Source organism: Argiope bruennichi, chromosome X2, assembly GCF_947563725.1.
Source record: "Argiope bruennichi chromosome X2, qqArgBrue1.1, whole genome shotgun sequence".
Taxonomy (NCBI): Eukaryota; Metazoa; Arthropoda; class Arachnida; order Araneae; family Araneidae; genus Argiope; species Argiope bruennichi.
The window spans coordinates 28,394,581-28,412,096 of record NC_079163.1 but is presented as its reverse complement, the minus strand read 5'-3'; the positions used below and the strand labels follow the sequence as shown (position 1 = coordinate 28,412,096).

The 17,516-nt window shown below is 26.9% G+C and overlaps 1 protein-coding gene across 2 annotated transcripts; it reads right to left on the bottom strand.

The window, feature by feature from the left end:
• Window positions 1–4,361: 4,361 nt before the first annotated feature.
• LOC129960996 (rhoGEF domain-containing protein gxcJ-like) lies at window positions 4,362–17,258 on the bottom strand. Of its 2 annotated transcripts, none has more exons than XM_056074785.1 (2): window positions 17,070–17,258; window positions 4,362–7,605 (listed from the first exon to the last, which is right to left on the bottom strand). In XM_056074785.1, exon 2 carries the CDS (start codon window positions 7,548–7,550, stop codon window positions 4,770–4,772), a length of 2,781 nt encoding a protein of 926 aa, XP_055930760.1. In that variant the 5' UTR covers window positions 7,551–7,605; window positions 17,070–17,258; the 3' UTR covers window positions 4,362–4,769. The 2 variants fall into 2 exon arrangements, with proteins under 2 accessions (XP_055930760.1, XP_055930759.1); XM_056074784.1 differs by having other exon boundaries at window positions 17,074–17,258.
• Window positions 17,259–17,516: the final 258 nt, after the last annotated feature.

Sequence of the window (17,516 nt, the reverse complement as noted above, 5' to 3'; positions counted from 1 at the left end):
AAGAAGGGGGCGGGGTAAAACTCCATATTATATATCTTTTTAAATAAAGGAGAAACATTAATGCTTATAATCAGAATGGTAACAGGAGATGGGTCTTAGTTGTGACCTCCGAAAGACAAGGCCTGCTGGCTCTAGCAGTCGCAGCTGCATGAGTCATCGCTGCTAATCGATCAAGAAACCGTTTAACAATCGTCACTCTGCACGTTTTCTGAGCGAAGTGAGTGAACGACGGCTGGCGTTTATAAGCCTTCATTTTTCCCCCCTTTCTATTTTTAAATTTATTTCTTGATCCAAGATGGTGTTATATTGAAATGAGATGCAAAAGCACGTTTAGGATACAAATTATTGAAGGTAAGTGTATTTCTTTTATAATCCTCAATATAAACTTAAAGTGTTATTGAATCTGTTACTGTTAAGCCTATTTGTTCATCACGTTCTGTTTTAACAACAGATTATAATTACGATTTAGTTTTTCAATATTATTTGTTCTCTCAATGATGTAGCGTTGATTAAGAAGGAATTTAATGAAATAAGAACAAATACCTGTAATCTATTCATACAAACTCTCTATTTCTTTATGTCAAAAATCGAATCAATTTTTGGACTATCATTTGTTTATCTATGATAGTCCTGTCAGGGTTCTTACTTATTTGATTCTTATTCATAATTTTGGTATAAAAAATTTGTTTAAATAAGCTTTTTATTAAATTTTTTCATCGATTAATCTCAAGCTTATCTTTTATTTACTATTTAGTTACTTACAAAATATAAAGTTGCATCCATTATCTCTTAAGTATTTTTAATCATGGCAGTGAGTTTTATTTTTAAAGTTACAATGTATATTAATATCCCTATGAATATCTATAAACAAAGAAATTTATATTACTTTATTTGAACTTTTATTTTAATTAAATCATTTATTTTTTGGTAAATAAACTTCACTTTTTCTTTAAAAAAAGAGAGAGAGAGAGAGAATTGCTGTATGCAATTCCAAAAAATTTTAAGGTTAGCAAAAATTAGCATTGATAATTAATACGTTTTAATATTTTGAAATAGTTGCAATTATTTTTAGGTGTAAGATATTATAGTTACAGTCTTAATTTTTGTAAAAAAAAATTAATGTCATTCTGATTTAATTAAAATTTATTTAAGATGCATTAATGTTAGTTCAATCCTAACTTCACTATTTTGTTAATGTAAAATATAGGCCACTCAGATTTATTTTTAAAAAAATAAAGCATGAAAGTAACTGATTTTTAAGCAGCAGTTTAAAACATTTTTGGAATTAAAAAAAAATTTCCTCTTGATTTGTAGGTTTATAAATATAAAAAGTTATTCTACATGATAGCGAATTTTTTCTTCTTTTTCTTTCAGGTATGTGAAAGACATTTTAAAGATGGTGAAGTGCTTTACAGAACTACTTTCTACAATGAAAGTACTGGGAAAACATTATCTACTCCTCTGAAGAAGCCCAGGCTGAAAGAAAATGATGTGCCAAGTATTTTTCCTGACTGCCCAACATATTTGTCATCATCAACATCCTCAATTCGAGAGAGTTCTTCAAAAAAGAGGCAACGATTAGAACAAGTCCAAATTGAAAACTTAAATTCCAAACAGAACTATGACAGCAAGACTGCTTTTACTAATTTTAATGAATTAAAAAATGCATTAAAGACCATATCTTTTCTTCCTTTTGGACTATTATTGAAAAGAATGAAAATATGTTATTCATCCACTTATCTGTTAACGATGGCATTCCTACCATAACATATGTTGTAAGTATTAACATTGATCTATTTTTCATGCATTATGCATCATTTATGGGAGAAAGGATTTTGAAACATGAGCAATTCCCATTACCAATTAAAGTTAATAATATAAATCAAATATTTGATATTCTTGATTATTATGAAAAGGATCCCTATGATAGATTATCAAGTTCATTGAATGTCAAAATTAATATTATTGAATCTATCATCAAAAATTCAGAAGATGCATTTACTGACTAATGTAAATTTTTCTTTGAATTTTTTCTTGAGTAATTCATCTGCTGAAGTGTAAACCCGAACTCCTTTTTTATATAGTACCTTTAATGAACCTTTTTTATACAGTACCTATTTCATATAGTAATGAACCTTTTTTATATAGTACCTATTTCATATAGTAATGAACCTTTTTTATATAGTACCTATTTCATATAGTAATGAACCTTTTTATATAGTACCTATTTCATATAGTAATGAACTTTTTTTTATATAGTACTTATTTCATATAGTAATGAACCTTTTTTATATAGTACATAAAAATAATTGTTTATTAATCAAATTTTAATAGTATTTCTATTTTGCATATGTATGAGTTCTGAATAATTGTATTTTTTTTCTTGCTATTATGTCGAAATAAATAAATGTTTACTGATATATTTCTATTTTGTATATATGTATTCTAAATAATTGTATTTTTTTATATAGTACATAAAAATAATGGTTTATTAATCACATTTTAATAGTATTTCTATTTTGTATATGTATGAGTTCTGAATAATTGTATTTTCTTCCTAGCTATTATGTTGAAATAAATATTTACTAATATGTGTCTTCATCTGGTTCATATTTTATAATTTCTTAATTCATTCATATTTCTTAACTAAAATATGTTATTTCTTTATACAAGTACAGCTCATAGATTTGCTATATTTTTTTAAACAAACATTTCTAGTAAAAAATTTTAAATCCAATATTTATATAAAGCATTAAAAAATGAATGAATAATCTCATTATGTTACTAATCAAATTTTTTTGTTTACAGGAATTTTATTTCCTACATATAAATCTTTTACTAGTTAATTAGCTTCCTTTTTTAAAAAATAAAATTCCTAAGAACTAGAAAGTTTCCATTTCAAAGAAAATTTAATGTAAACATCTATTTTACACAAACACATAATAAATAATTCGCAAATAAGCAATTATTATACACCTATTTAATAATTCGGTGAATGTGTTTTTAATATCGAAAGTTGTCAAGAAAATGTGATATTCGATATCGGAAATTCTCAAACCGCGATTGTAATTATTTAAATGTCATTTTTTTTAAATACAAAGCAATATTTTTTAATTAGTATCTATGCAATTATTTGATAATTAGAGATTTGACGAAAACTGTCGAGGAAGCATAACGCTATACATCGCAAGTTACGCGTTATGTTAATCTCCGTCCTTCTCGGAGCATCCGCCTAGCCGTGATGACTCATTACAACTACCAGCAGGCCTTGTCTCTCGGAGGTCGCGCCTTAGTTAGGCTGCCTTTTACAATAGCATGAAAAACTATTTTCGATAAATATGTCGAAAACTAATTCTGAAAAAAAAAAAAAAAAAAAAAAAAGCAAACAAAAACTTTCGGCTAAAATATTATATATTTATACATATATGCAATAAATTAGATATAGTGGTTAATCTTTCTCTTTCATAGACTATTAATAAAAGTTTGGGTTTCATTAGTTGCCAACAATTTTTTATTATACTTAAGAAAAAATACCAGCGAATTATAATGTTCGATAAAAATTGTCGATTTATAAAAAAATTAGTTTTATAATAAATTTCCCTGCCCTTACTCGACTTCCCTGATGGTTTGCGGTTGGTCGGCCACCCTGGATGAATGAAATTTCCTTCCTGAAACAAACTGATTAAAATCAATTCATATATACAAATTCATACTTGTGCATATATTCATTTATTGATAAATAATACCTAAAGTAAAATTCAGCATAACAATATAAAATACACTACACATATAACATTTATTGAAAATGATGAATTTTTCTACAAATGTTGATATTTGAAAAAGGAAAAGAATTTAAAATATACAATAATTACGTTTCAGCAATAAACTGATGGAATAAATACATGTTTACACCAAGACATTAAAATACATCAGTTAATAGTTCAAGTAAATTCATACTTGTGCTGATATTCATTCATTGAGAAATTATACATAAAATAAAATTCAACATAAAAATATAAAATACTCTACACATATTAGATTTACTGAAAGTGATGAATTTTTCTACAAATGTTGATATTTGAAAAAGAGTTTAAAATATGCAGTAATTACAATGTTTTATCAAACTGATGGAATAAATACATATTCACATCAAGACATTTAAAAATATATCAGTTAATAGTTCAAGTAAATTCATACTTGTGCTGATATCCATTCACTGAGAAATTATACATAAAATAAAATTCAACATAACAATATAAAATACACTACACATATTTATTAGATTTAACAAAAATGATGAACTTTTCTACAAATGTTAATATTTGAAAAAGGAAAAGAATTTAAAATATACAATAATCACGTTTCATCAATAAACTGATGGAATAAATACATGGATGAATGGCATTAAAATACATCAGTTAATAATTCAAGTAAATATTAATATTATACTCTCTATATATTCAAATATTGAGGAAATATTCAACTATTTTCCTCAATACTCTATTAACTATACAAATATAATGTTAAGAAACCATCTATTATTTCTGTTCTCCTTTCTTTATGGGCTTTTTATATTGTAATTAAGATACATTTCAGAAGTAAGAGGAAAATCCAATAAAAAACACTTCATATATCAATAACTGGAATTACTGGCAGATATAATTAAAAATTCAAGCAATTTATGCATTCAAATATTATTCCAAGAACAATTTTATCATTAAACCATACAAATTAAAAATTATAAAACATAAAATAATCATATTTCAGTTCTATATATTTGAAGTAATTTGCCTGCTTTTATATTCGTGAAATATCACTAGCAAAGCAACAAAATCTAATTTAGTTAAAACATCATCTAATTTAAATGTAATCTTTTCAAAAGAATTCTCCAATGAAGAATTCTTTCCAAATACCTGTAAAACGATGGCATTCTCTCTAACTGACATTTTGTGCACTGCAGCATCAATGATTTGTAAATAAGAAATATTTAAAGGTTTTGGTCCATCTTTTGGAATTATACAAAAAATGATAGAATGTACAAAATCCTTTACAACACTCAACAGATTTTCTGTTTCAAAATTTTCTGGAAATTCATACCCTTTATTGTCATCATGGTAATCAGGAGGTATGCCAACAAAATCATTTAAGTAATCAGAAAAAACAACTGTTATTTGAGGGGAATTGCAGAGCTTGCTCACAGTTAGATTTTGCAGAGAAAGATGTCTCGAAAATATCTCCGCAGCCATGTCCTGTTTTCTTAATATGCACATATTTTCAGTTCTTTGAAAATAACGATTCACACGTTGCTCGATAGAAACACTATGAGACATAAGAGATCCAGTCCTTACTTTCTGCTTATGATGTACAGGATTCACTAAGAAAGTATTAGCATCAAAACTTGAATGATTATTACTCAAAGCAGAAGAACAAGGAACAGCTAAATCATAAAAATTCCCATATAAAACAGCCTGGTTATCATTCTGAATGGAATGGCTATCAGCGACAGAAGTATTAACGCTCCTTACGAAAAGAGGAGTCATTTCTTGAGAAATTGGAGGTTTTGGAGCAAAGATTGTTGGAATATTATTAAGAAATTGGTTCTGGCTTGTATTATGAAGAGATGAAAGCTTTTGAATTCGTTTTCCATCACAATCCGACTGTATTTTCCCAGTAGTTCCATTTCTAGCTAAATGCAAATTAGAAGATGTACGAGTAATTGATGATTTAATAGTAGAAGAATAAGGATCAAAATTCCCATATAAAACAGCCTGGTTATCATTCTGAATGGAATGGCTATCAGCGACAGAAGTATTAACACTCCTTACGAAAAGAGGAGTCGTTTCTCGACAAACTGGAGGTTTTGGAGCAAAGATTGTTGGAATATTATTAAGAAATTGGTTATGGCTTGTATTATGAAGAGAAGAAAGCTTTTCAATTCGTTTTCCATCACAATCCGACTGTATTTTTCCAGTAGTTCCATTTCTAGCTAAATGCAAATTAGAATATGTACGAGTAGATGATTTAATAGTAGAAGAACAAGGAACAGCTAAATCATCAAAATTCCCATATAAAACAGCCTGGCTATCATTCTGAATGGAATAGCTATCAGCGACAGAAGTATTAACGCTCCTTACGAAAAGAGGAGTCGTTTCTTGAGAAACTGGAGGTTTTGGAGCAAAGATTGTTGGAATATTATTAAGAAATTGGTTCTGGCTTGTACTATGAAGAGAAGAAAGCTTTTCAATTCGTTTTCCATCACAATCCGACTGTATTTTTCCAGTAGTTTCATTTCTAGCTAAATGCAAATTAGTAGATGTATGATTAATTGATGATTTAATCTTAGCTTTTACATTATTTCTGACAAATTTATTTTTAAAATCAAATTTTTTAAACACTATCACACTTCTTTTAATATTTTCGCTGTGCACAGCTTTTGATGGAATTTTGGCACCACTTTTCTTGGGTATATCTGTATTTCTCACACAACCTATCATATCTACACTTTTTTCTATTATATCAAAAGACCTGATATTTCGCTTCTGTATAGATTTTGAAGGAGTTTTAACATCACTTTTTTCACCTAGTTCATTAGCATTTTTGCTAGATTTTCGAACAGAAACAGTAGATTTCAATGTTTTATTATCAAAAGAATTTATTTTTGACGATGAAGCACTGTTTGCAACTGATTCCTTTTTAAGAGGCGCTAATTCACATTCTTCCTTAATTTTTTTACTGGTAGGGGCATTTTTTGCACCAGTCTCATTATTACGAACTGAAAACTTCTTTACCAGGTCTATTAATGAAAACATACTTTGATTAATCAAAGGATTTTCAAAGAAATTTGCTTTACCAAAACCCAAAAAGCCAACAGGTTTACCCATTTGCACAGTGGATTTTTGAGGTAATTCATTAGCAGATCCATCACTCTTATTAATTCTTGTATGATTTGCTTGACTGTTTTCGGACAGAAGAGAACTTTGCTTAACAGAAAAAGTTGCTTGGTTAGGATTTAAAAAATCATTGGCGGATTTCAATTCATTGGCATCTGCTACAGAATTCGAATTTTCTTCATTTAATGATGATTTAAATGTCTCTTCAGAATTATTCTGTTCATTATTTATGTGATTCTTTAAATTTTTCCTTGTTCGCTGATAATTTGAAGCTGAACTTACTGTTCCAAGAATAGAAGAAACATCGTCTTTTAAATTATCTGCAGAACCAGAAATATTATTATCAGTAGCTTCATCACTAAATAGACAAAATTCTGAATCAACATCCTTCTGATAATTATTTTTACTATAACTACAGTTTGTAATACTTGTTGCACATTTATAATTTTTTTCTGGACATAACTCTTCAACAATAGCAGAAAAAGATCCACTATTTTCACTACACACTGACAAACTTCCAGATTTTCTTTTTCTTAGATAAGTTTTTCTCGATTTTAAAATATTTGAATCTGTTAAATGCTCAGACATATTGGGAAAATCAGAAGATTCGTGTATATCATACTTCAAATAATCTTTTTTAAATCTGGACTTGTTAGACATTATCTGGCTTTCTTATAACAATGCATACAAGTGAATGGATTGGAGTACATTAAACCTAAAAGGAAAAAGTATAAAAAGAATAAACAAACAGATATGCATAAGCTAAACAATAAAAGAAAACTTTCTGAATTCTTATAAGAATAAAAAATACTTCTGTATTAACTACCTGGTAGCATTTAATCATCAACAATGCAATGAGCAATTAACCACCAAAGATACCATATTAGTCTATTAACTATGTTCACCAATGGCATACATCTAGTATACAAATGCTGAATAATTTTAAAAAAAAACAACTTAAATCGCACTTTTTAAATTTTTGCAGCAGCAACTGTCACTAAAAAAGTATTTTAGTAAAACTATTTTTTTTTTTTTCATTACCAATTAAAAGAAATAAAAGCCCAATTTAGTTTTGAAAAAATAGTAGAGAAGGGAAGAAAAAGATGCAACATCAAAATTTTTTAGCGATATCTATGTATATGTAACAACTAAAACAATTTCACGATGGATGAAAATTTAAGAATTATGACAAATATTTTATGAATTATGAATAGTATTTGCATTTCCAATACCATTACAAATAGATACTTTAATTAATTATGCCAAGAAAAATGAAAAACATCTATAATGTTAATCTAGTTAATGCTTTAATCTGCTCTATCAAAATAAATTCATTCCACTCTCTTAATATGATGTGCAAATGATAATTTTGCAATTTTGGTGCTTTCATATTCTGAACCTGTTATAAATTATTATTTTGATTTCTTCTATTTAAATATATTTATCTTGTTTGCAGAACAAGTCTTGAATAGTAATTTCACAAGCTCAGAGTCTATTATACATCTATCTATCTATATGATTTCAGTTTATCAACATGACATCTATTATTTATATAAGACAGTACATAATATTTTTGAGGACGTGGTTTGCTGTATTTTTTTTTTCTGAACTTTCTGAGGATAGCTGAAAAGATTTCAGCTATGTTGATTTTAAAATTGCATCTGCTTTTCATATCTATAAAAAGCAGAAACAAGTTCCTGTAAAAGTTTAGTTAACACTTCTTTTATTATATTTTAAAAACAACAACTAAAATTGATAAGCAATGCTGATGTTCTAATGAATGACTATATTTTTAATAGTTGTATTTTTTATAATTCAGGTAAGAGTAGAACCTTAGACTCCAACAGTTAAAAGTAAAAAAAGCTCGAATTTCCTGCTTATTATCAAGATAAACATGAAAAGTAAATTATACCCAAAACAGTTATATTCTTGTACTGTTCATTTCAGTGTCCTCAAACTGCCACTTTTCGACGATTCTACTTCATTAAAGAGTAGGACATGGAAGGATGAGCATTTTTGGACTTCATCATTTTTTCTCTTTAATTCTTATTTTAATTCAAAATTGCACACTGATTGATTGCATTGCTAATACAAGAGGCAACATCGTGTTCAGAAATGACATGTTAAATATTTACATATCATTAAACATGACCATCTACTTTTAAACATTTTATTTAAACATGATCTACTACTACCAAATACCATGTTTAAACATTAAAAAAAAAATGAAAAAAAGTGAATTACCAAATTTTAATGAATTCTTAAATCTTCCATTACTCACCATAATTTAATGTTTAAGCTCTTTGGTGAAAACAAAAATTGCTTTAAAGTATTTTATTGTGAATCAGTATCTCTTTCCTCAATATTATGAGTTATCAGCAGTTTTGATGCATATAATACAAGTTCATCTTACTGTTAAATGTTTAAACATTTCCTCCTTTTGTCTTTTTTCTCACCCCTATTCTGACTAAGTAAACACACCCTGCCACATGTGCAAAACTGCAGAGGGTTTTTGAATCCAAGAATGAAGAGTAAATGCAGTTTATGTATAAGCATTCTAGAATTTAAATATCCACAACCTTTTTCAGTGTATAAATTTAACTACTAATTTATTTAATGTTCTACAGAATATTCAATTTCATTTAACCAGGGTGTATGACAAATCTGTATGACAAAATGAAGACGATGCTATATACCATTTATATACTACTAGCCGACTTTGGCGACCAGCCGGTTCGCCAATCTTAATCGGTAGATAATAAGCCTAATTACTTTACTTAATTCGCCATTGTTTGGTTAATTTATTTTCGTTAACGGTTAACATATTTTTTTAAATTTAATAGAATGAAAAAATTTCTCCGAATTTAGAGATTTATAGGCGCTGTATCGATAATTCTTTTAAATATTTTTAAACCCCTTTTTCATAGTATATTTTTTAATAATCTTATAAAAGTATTGAATCTCAATTTATAAGAAATGCAAAGTATAAGATTGTGTTTGATTGGCTCAATTGATCCACAAGCCATTTTAAATTGAAATTCTTTCAAGAGAAGTCTTTCATAAAATTGATAAATTCCAAATTAGTAATACTAAAAGATAAAGAATCTTTATAATATACGAGAGAAATTCATCTGATATGAGGAAGAAGGAGTATTAGAGGCACAATTATGAATTTCTGAAGTAAAGCAAGTTCACTTACACTTTTTAATATTAGTAAAACTTTAATTCAACAATAAAACTCAAATAAACCCTTCTGCTTTATTTCTTTTCTTAAAAGAATACAATGAAAGCCTCTTAATGTGATCTCAACTAATATTAACATTCACTTCATATTATCAAAATCTTCTGGCCCCAAAATGATATATTAGAAAGTACACAAAAATTTCCATTTAGTGTGATCACAACATTGCTTAATGTTATCAGTTTTGAAGCAAAGAATAGAACAATCTGTCATTAGTAACAAGAGATTGACATTCATAGAATTCTTTGCCCTCATCTAAAAAAACATCTGCATGCAGAGTCATTTTCTCCATGTGATGAGGATTCACATTCTTTTGTCTGGAAAAAGCGATTTGGATCGCAGAAATCTATTGAAGAGACATACACTAATTATATAGTTGATTTTTCCTGCGACTGAATTATGAAAAAAAAATGAATTGAAAAAAAAAAGAAAGAAAAAGAAATTTATTTGAGTATTAAAAGACAAAAATGAAAGCCTTAACAGGTATGAAAGTTACCTAAAATGACTTATGGTGCAGCTAAAATTTTCAAAGCCTCTTTTTAGAATTTTTTTGTGAGCAAGAACATTAATGATTCCGACAAAGACAAATATATTGAAGGAAGCTCTCCCATAAAAATCAAAATGAGTCAAACTTTTAATATTTTGAAATACGGTGTAAGCACCGGTAAATAAGTTTTAAAAATCAATACAAGTACGAACTTTATACATATGAACTATTAAGGAATAAATCTTAATAAGTAACAATTAATGATTTTTTTAAAAAATATATTGTCGATATTCCTGAAGCGTTATTTCCCCTTTTCTTTTGATCTGATAAAAGTATTGTTGATTTTACCCAATTCATTTACTGCTATGAACCAATTAATATTATAAAAATGTTAAGTCCCGAATTGATCATATTAAGAGGTAGCTACTGTACATCAATATATATTGAATGTCAAATAAAGCTAATTAATCCAAAGATGTTTTTAAAAATCTATAATTCTCAAAGGTTAATTTTGTAAGTATGATATTTATTGGCTGTTTAACATTCATTTATTTAGTTAAAACAATAAATTTTTAATAAATAATCTATGTATTTGGTATATAACATTTTCTCTCTTCATGAAAAAAAGTGATAAACTAAATAAGAATTTATCATAAAAATATATTCAGTTTTTTTACAGGAAAAATTTAAACATCATCATCATATTAACTAAATGTAAATGGCTTTACTCTGCTATTCCTTTCTGTGACATAAGAGAAAATAAAAAGTTATGTATTATTTAACAGAAGAAAAAAAAAAAATGGATACACAGGGAGAAAATATAGTTTAAAAGAATAAGACTGATTGACTTGGAAAGTTGTAGGAAACTATATTGTGAGAAAAAATAATATATATAGATAAAATTTTTCAGATTTGAACCACTGGGCAAAATATGTTAATAAACGATTTCATCAATATTATAGGATATTTTTTATGATTTGTTCTACTTTGAAATAAATGTTTAATTCCTCTTGAGAAAAATGGTAGAATACACATCGCAGATGCTTCTTTTTAATTAAATTTGTTAAATGATTTCATTGCTGTGGTACGGAAATTTTGAGGAGTGTTGATTCAGTTGTTGATTGCAATTGAAAATTGCGAAGTCTATCTCAAAACAAGCATCATGCTGGATGAATTTCAAAATAAGATATTAAACTAACTCGGTAAATGGAAATATCTCGGGAACAGGATATTACATTTTCTTCATAATCTCATTACATGACTACTGTTTCAGACAATTGTTATTGCATTCCTTGAAATCAAAATTTATAGAATTTCCTCGAATAGTTTGATCTATTTGAGTTGTTTATAGATTCTGTCTTTTAGCATCAAATTATAACATCTATGGATGACTTGATTTTAACCATAATTTTAAAAATCTAAATATCTGCTTCTCATTGATTGTAACTTTATTTAGGGGATTAACTTATGGAATAAGATATAACCACTCAAATTTCTTATAATTGTGTTCAGGGTTTTGTTTATACTTAATAAGTACAATTTTTATTGATATATATATATTTAAGATGCATTTGCTTTAGAAAAATCCTTTGGTACAGTCTGAAATTTTTTTGTGCAAATACGAGATTTGAAAATTATTTAATATTATATTGATATTCTGATTTAAGAAGTATAATGTGTATTATAATGCATAATTATTGTGCATATTGTAATTTTTTCTATGTTACATTATACTATTACATTTCTATGTTACATTATACTAGCCACATCAACCCGTGGTCCCATCATCATTAATTCCTTTTATTTGTTAGAAAATAAAGCAAAAAACATATTCTTCATTTGACAGCTTAAGATATTCTTATAATCAATCTTTTAAGATTCTTAAATTACTACATGACAGCTTTAGTTTTGCCATATGGAACATAAGAATCCAATTAAGACTGACAAATTTATTAAGTAAAATAAAATATTTTATTAACTCAACCTGAAAAAAAAACAATAAAAAAGAGATGATAATTTCTGACTTCAGGGATTGATCGGGGAGTATTTGAACTTGAATTTCTTAACCTTCAGTCCTAATAATGTTGAAAGAAAATACAGAACATGTAAATTTGTACAGATTTTGATTGTAGAGAAAAATAAAAACTTCAAAATACCTAATAAAAAGTGAAGATTTGTAGATGCGAGGAGAATAAAATAAATTTTAAAAACTAGGGAGAGCGAGTGGAGAAAAATTTATTTGATAGAAGTTCTGCAAAAGTATTTCGATGATGGTGCCATGCCTGGCAAGGAGAGATGATACGTTAACTGAACATGTTACAATTTTTTAATCAAAAGAAAAAAACATGACTCAAAAATAGATCAAACAGTTGAAGAAATTGCAATAATTTTAAAAGACGGTGTTTAATTTCAGCATGTACATATTTTTGCTTTTATTCTATGTATTAAAAATAAAAACATCTTTTGAAAGCAATTTAATATTAACACTGGCAGAAATGCGCACTTGAATATACTTGATTATAGAGTAAACCAGTTTTAACATTTAACATCGATATCACCACACAAGTTTTATTTAAATTAACTTTGAAAACTGATTAAAAATTAGAGAAAATTTGCATAATGCTAGAACTGATGTCACTATGAAGCTAACTTTTTAAAAAAACATTTGAAGCTGGTATAAACATATTTTTTGATGTGGCGATTAGTTTAGAAATGGAAATTTAAACTGGTAAAACGTAGAAATGGTAATTTACTCAATGCAGAAAAATTATCATAAAAAAAACCGAAATTTTAAGAAAATTATTTATTGGTGATCTTCATAATAATTAGTGAATTTGGAATATTTTCTTTTTCCTACTTCAATATCTATAAGGTTTATTGAACTCTTTACGGAGAGTAATTTCAATAAAAATAATAAATTAAAAAGTATAAACATAATAGTAATAATTGTTCTAATAATTGATAAAAAATAAGTAACAGTTCTTTGAAAATTTTTATAAATATCATTTTTAAGAATTTGAAGGTCCTCATTTAGATGCTACAGCATTTTATTAAAATTCAAAGATCCTCTATTTTTATCTCTATCTCTTCTAATAATAAATGATTTTGTGTCTTTTGACGACAATCTACAGGTCAGGATGCTTGAGCTAGAGCTATTTAACTTAGTATGTATGCATTTTGGAAGGGAAGAAATGCACTCTTCAGGGAATTTTTTTTTTTTCATATTTTGATCAGAATTTTAATTAATTAAAAATAAGCAAAATTTTGGTCTCTTTCTGCTATAACTCCTGAAAATATTTTGACACAATGATAATTTTTGCATTAACTTAAAAAAATAATGTTAAGATTCAAAACATTATATTTTTAACAATATGATTTTTTTCTATTCTAAATCAATTCAAAAAAAAAAAAAATATTTTAAACAGGCTTTACAGCATTAAATTTCATTGCTGAAGTGAAATTCAAATTGTTTTCATTGTTGCTATAAACATTTCATCCTCCCCCGCATTGTTTCTGAACAAGATAGGAGGATTTCGTTAATTTTCATTTTAAAATCATATTTCCAGTATGAAATATGGTTTTAATAAACGATGACAACATTCTTGTCATATAACTGAATGTATAAACTAATGGGTAGAAAATTAAGAAAATGCATAGCACAATGAATTGAGTGATGTAAGGCTTCTAAAATAGTATGTTTTATAAAAATATATCAATGTTTGAAGATTTTTCCTGAGGAAACATGAAAAGGAGTAAAAAAAAAAAAAAAAAAAAAAAAAACATTGATAACGGAAAACCAAACAGTCAACAAAGACAGCTAATATTTCATAAAAAAAAAAGAAGGAATTGCTGATTATTTCAATCTCCAGTAGTTTCATTTGTAATTTATATATAATTGGAGGAAATCATTAATAATTAATTACCTAGATAGTAAAATATTGAGTTAACATTCATAAAACTTTTAATCCTAGACTTTCAAATAATAGTGTACACTTAAATAAAAATTTATCTTAAATAATAAATAAAAGTTAACCAGTTTAAATATATTAAAAGAAAATCCTTATTTTGACAGAATTTAATTCACCTGATTTGTTAACAGGAATTCAATAAAATAAGTTTATTGTGTCAGATGTTTTTTTTTTTTTTTTAAATCAAATCCATTTCCAATTTTTTTTTCTTAAAAACTCTACAATAGAAAATGAATTGTGGATTCAAAATAGAATTTGAAACATTTTATCAACTCTCTCAAATCAGTGTGAATGAGGAGACTTTTTCACACCATATAAAGTAGGAAATAGGGTCGTAAACATTCCTCCTCTCTTCTTCCATTGAGAGGGAGAGTTTGTCTTTTTTTCCCCAATGGATACTGTTTACAATCAATCAATGCCATTCATTATTCGGCAAGAAAATAGTAGAAAACCAGCTTTTTGTGAACAGATCAGCATGAGACAACCAAATTGGTGGTTGTGTATTTAACATCTCCATTAGATTTGGAAAAAATTTGAATTAAATGCCATTTTTTTATTTACACATAAAAATTTATGGAGAAAATATCAGATTTTGTTTTTTAGAAGAATCTTCTGAAACTTCCCAGCCTCTTCTACATAGAATATGGTCTTCGGGTATGGTCGGGCAAAAAACGAGAATTTCTTCATCTGATCAATTTATTATTATTTTTTTTTTTTTTTTTCTGAATCAGAAGAAAGAATTTTAAATGTTGTGTGATGTCCTCATACAACAACAGAAGTGGAGTAAGAGAAAAAGTTATAAATTTATCGATCATACATTGTATTTTCAGTACATTTTGATAATAATTTTTTTATGAAATACTTCCTTAGTTGCACTGGTAATAATACCTATACCAACAAATATTTTTTAGATGAATGATAGTGATGTTAGTGAAACTATTCAGTAAAATGAAATTACTAAAGCTTCTGTTAATTAATAAGATTACAGTATTGTGTTCAAAGAAGCATAGAATTATATCAATTATTTCATGATTCCTAGGAAAACATGTACAGTTCAAGGAAATAAATTTACAATGAAACATTAATAAATGAAAATAAAGAGTAAGTAATATTTTTTTAATCTCTTATTTTCAATTTGATATCTTTTAATCAACGTTTTCATTAATTATTAATATAATTTCGTACATTACCTTTTTTCTTTATATTTTTCAATAATCAATTTATTTTCATTATTCAATCTATAATTTCATATTTTCACACAAAATTGCATGAAAAGAAAGCATTAAAGTTATAAGTAAAATGTGCACGAGAAATGTCCCTCCTTCTAGGTTTATTTTAATTCATTAATTTATATCTCCCATACATTATTTCTTGTCCTTAGATTTTTTTCAGGCAATTTTTATTGCCACCTAGGCCGAGAATTAGTTTAAGAGACAGAAGCGAAAAATACTTCAAAGGTAAAATTCCATCAGATTGTTCAGACTGCGTAGTGATACATCCATAACTAATGCATGCATCAGTATATGTAAGAAATACACTACTGTGCATAATGCTTTATGCAGGGTTTATCTGAGAGAACTGTGCGGAGATTAGCAGTAGTTAGATTGGCGATACGAAAGATAAACAGATTGGCGACATTCGGACCATCAACAGTAAAGTAAGTACCCCACAAAAGTATGATAAATACATGTTACAGCCTAAATATAAAACTAGTTATGCAGCTAATATATAGTTTAGCAAAAGTTTAAAAAGAAAAAACAACTACCAAAATATTATTACAAATCTTTTTTCTTTGACAAATACTAAACATTTATTTGTTCTAATCAAAAACTTAATTCTTTATAAATTAATCATATTTTTAAAAATTCCTCTTAATGTTATAAAAAAGATACTAATTTAGTAATGAATAAAAATGTTTCCCTGTAACAACTAAAATACATAAAATTAAAAATAATAATCATTTGATAATTTAAAAATTGAAATATCAATTATTAACATATTAATAAAAAAAGTTTTAAAACTTCTTGCAAAATTTTGTGTTTGCAATATCTTTCTTAAATCCTAACACTTCTTTTGAGCTAGCTGCCTTAAGAATTATTAGTTTTGCTTTTTAATCTTATTCCAAAACTTTAGTCAATTCACTAGTTAAAAGCTATTTCAAGAAATCTTAAAAGCAATCAAAGCACTTCAGCTGTTATAAGACCATATGATGGTGTATCTTCCAAACAAGAGTATAAAGATATGAGACAGATTCGGGTAGGGCTTATTAACACTGTTCATTATGATGAGTATCTAAGAAATAACGAAACTTAAATAATGAATATTTCTAGATACACAACTTTTTAAAAAATCAATTTCTTTTTATTTGCCGAAAATGCAATCGATTACTATAATCAATTTCGTTATTATAATAAACTGACGGGAATATATATATATAATTAAAAACACCATTCCATAAATATATAATCATTACTTTCACGTACTTACGCTCTTAGCTTCCCTTTTCTGAAGGAAGGAAGAAATGGAGGATTGTGCCGGGTTAACAAAATCAAAACACGAATAACACAAAAGCCCGCTTTCTGAGCTCCCAGCGTTATTTCACATCACAATAAAAATCGATAAATCATCATATTCCTTCCGTAAATAAAAATAAAATAAAAAAAAGTGAGCGCGCGTGTTGCTTCACGGTTCCAGTTAATAAATGTTAAAGTAAATAACAGCTTCTTCAGATGGTTTTTGTTTTTGTTGACGAAAGAACTTGTAATACATGGAAAATGCAGGAAATGTCTGTGTAAAATATCTTTAATAATTACTATGTATGTGATATGAGAAAACACTTTATTTGCAATTATTTAAATAGAAAGTTTCGAAAGCATATTTACAATCGAGAAAACGAAATCTGCATTAATTACACTGGAGTGGAGTTGAGT

Coding starts and splice junctions, on each gene's coding strand:
- LOC129960996 (XM_056074785.1), bottom strand. CDS start 7,550: ATGTCTAACAAGTCCAGATTTAAAAAAGATTATTTGAAGTATGATATA.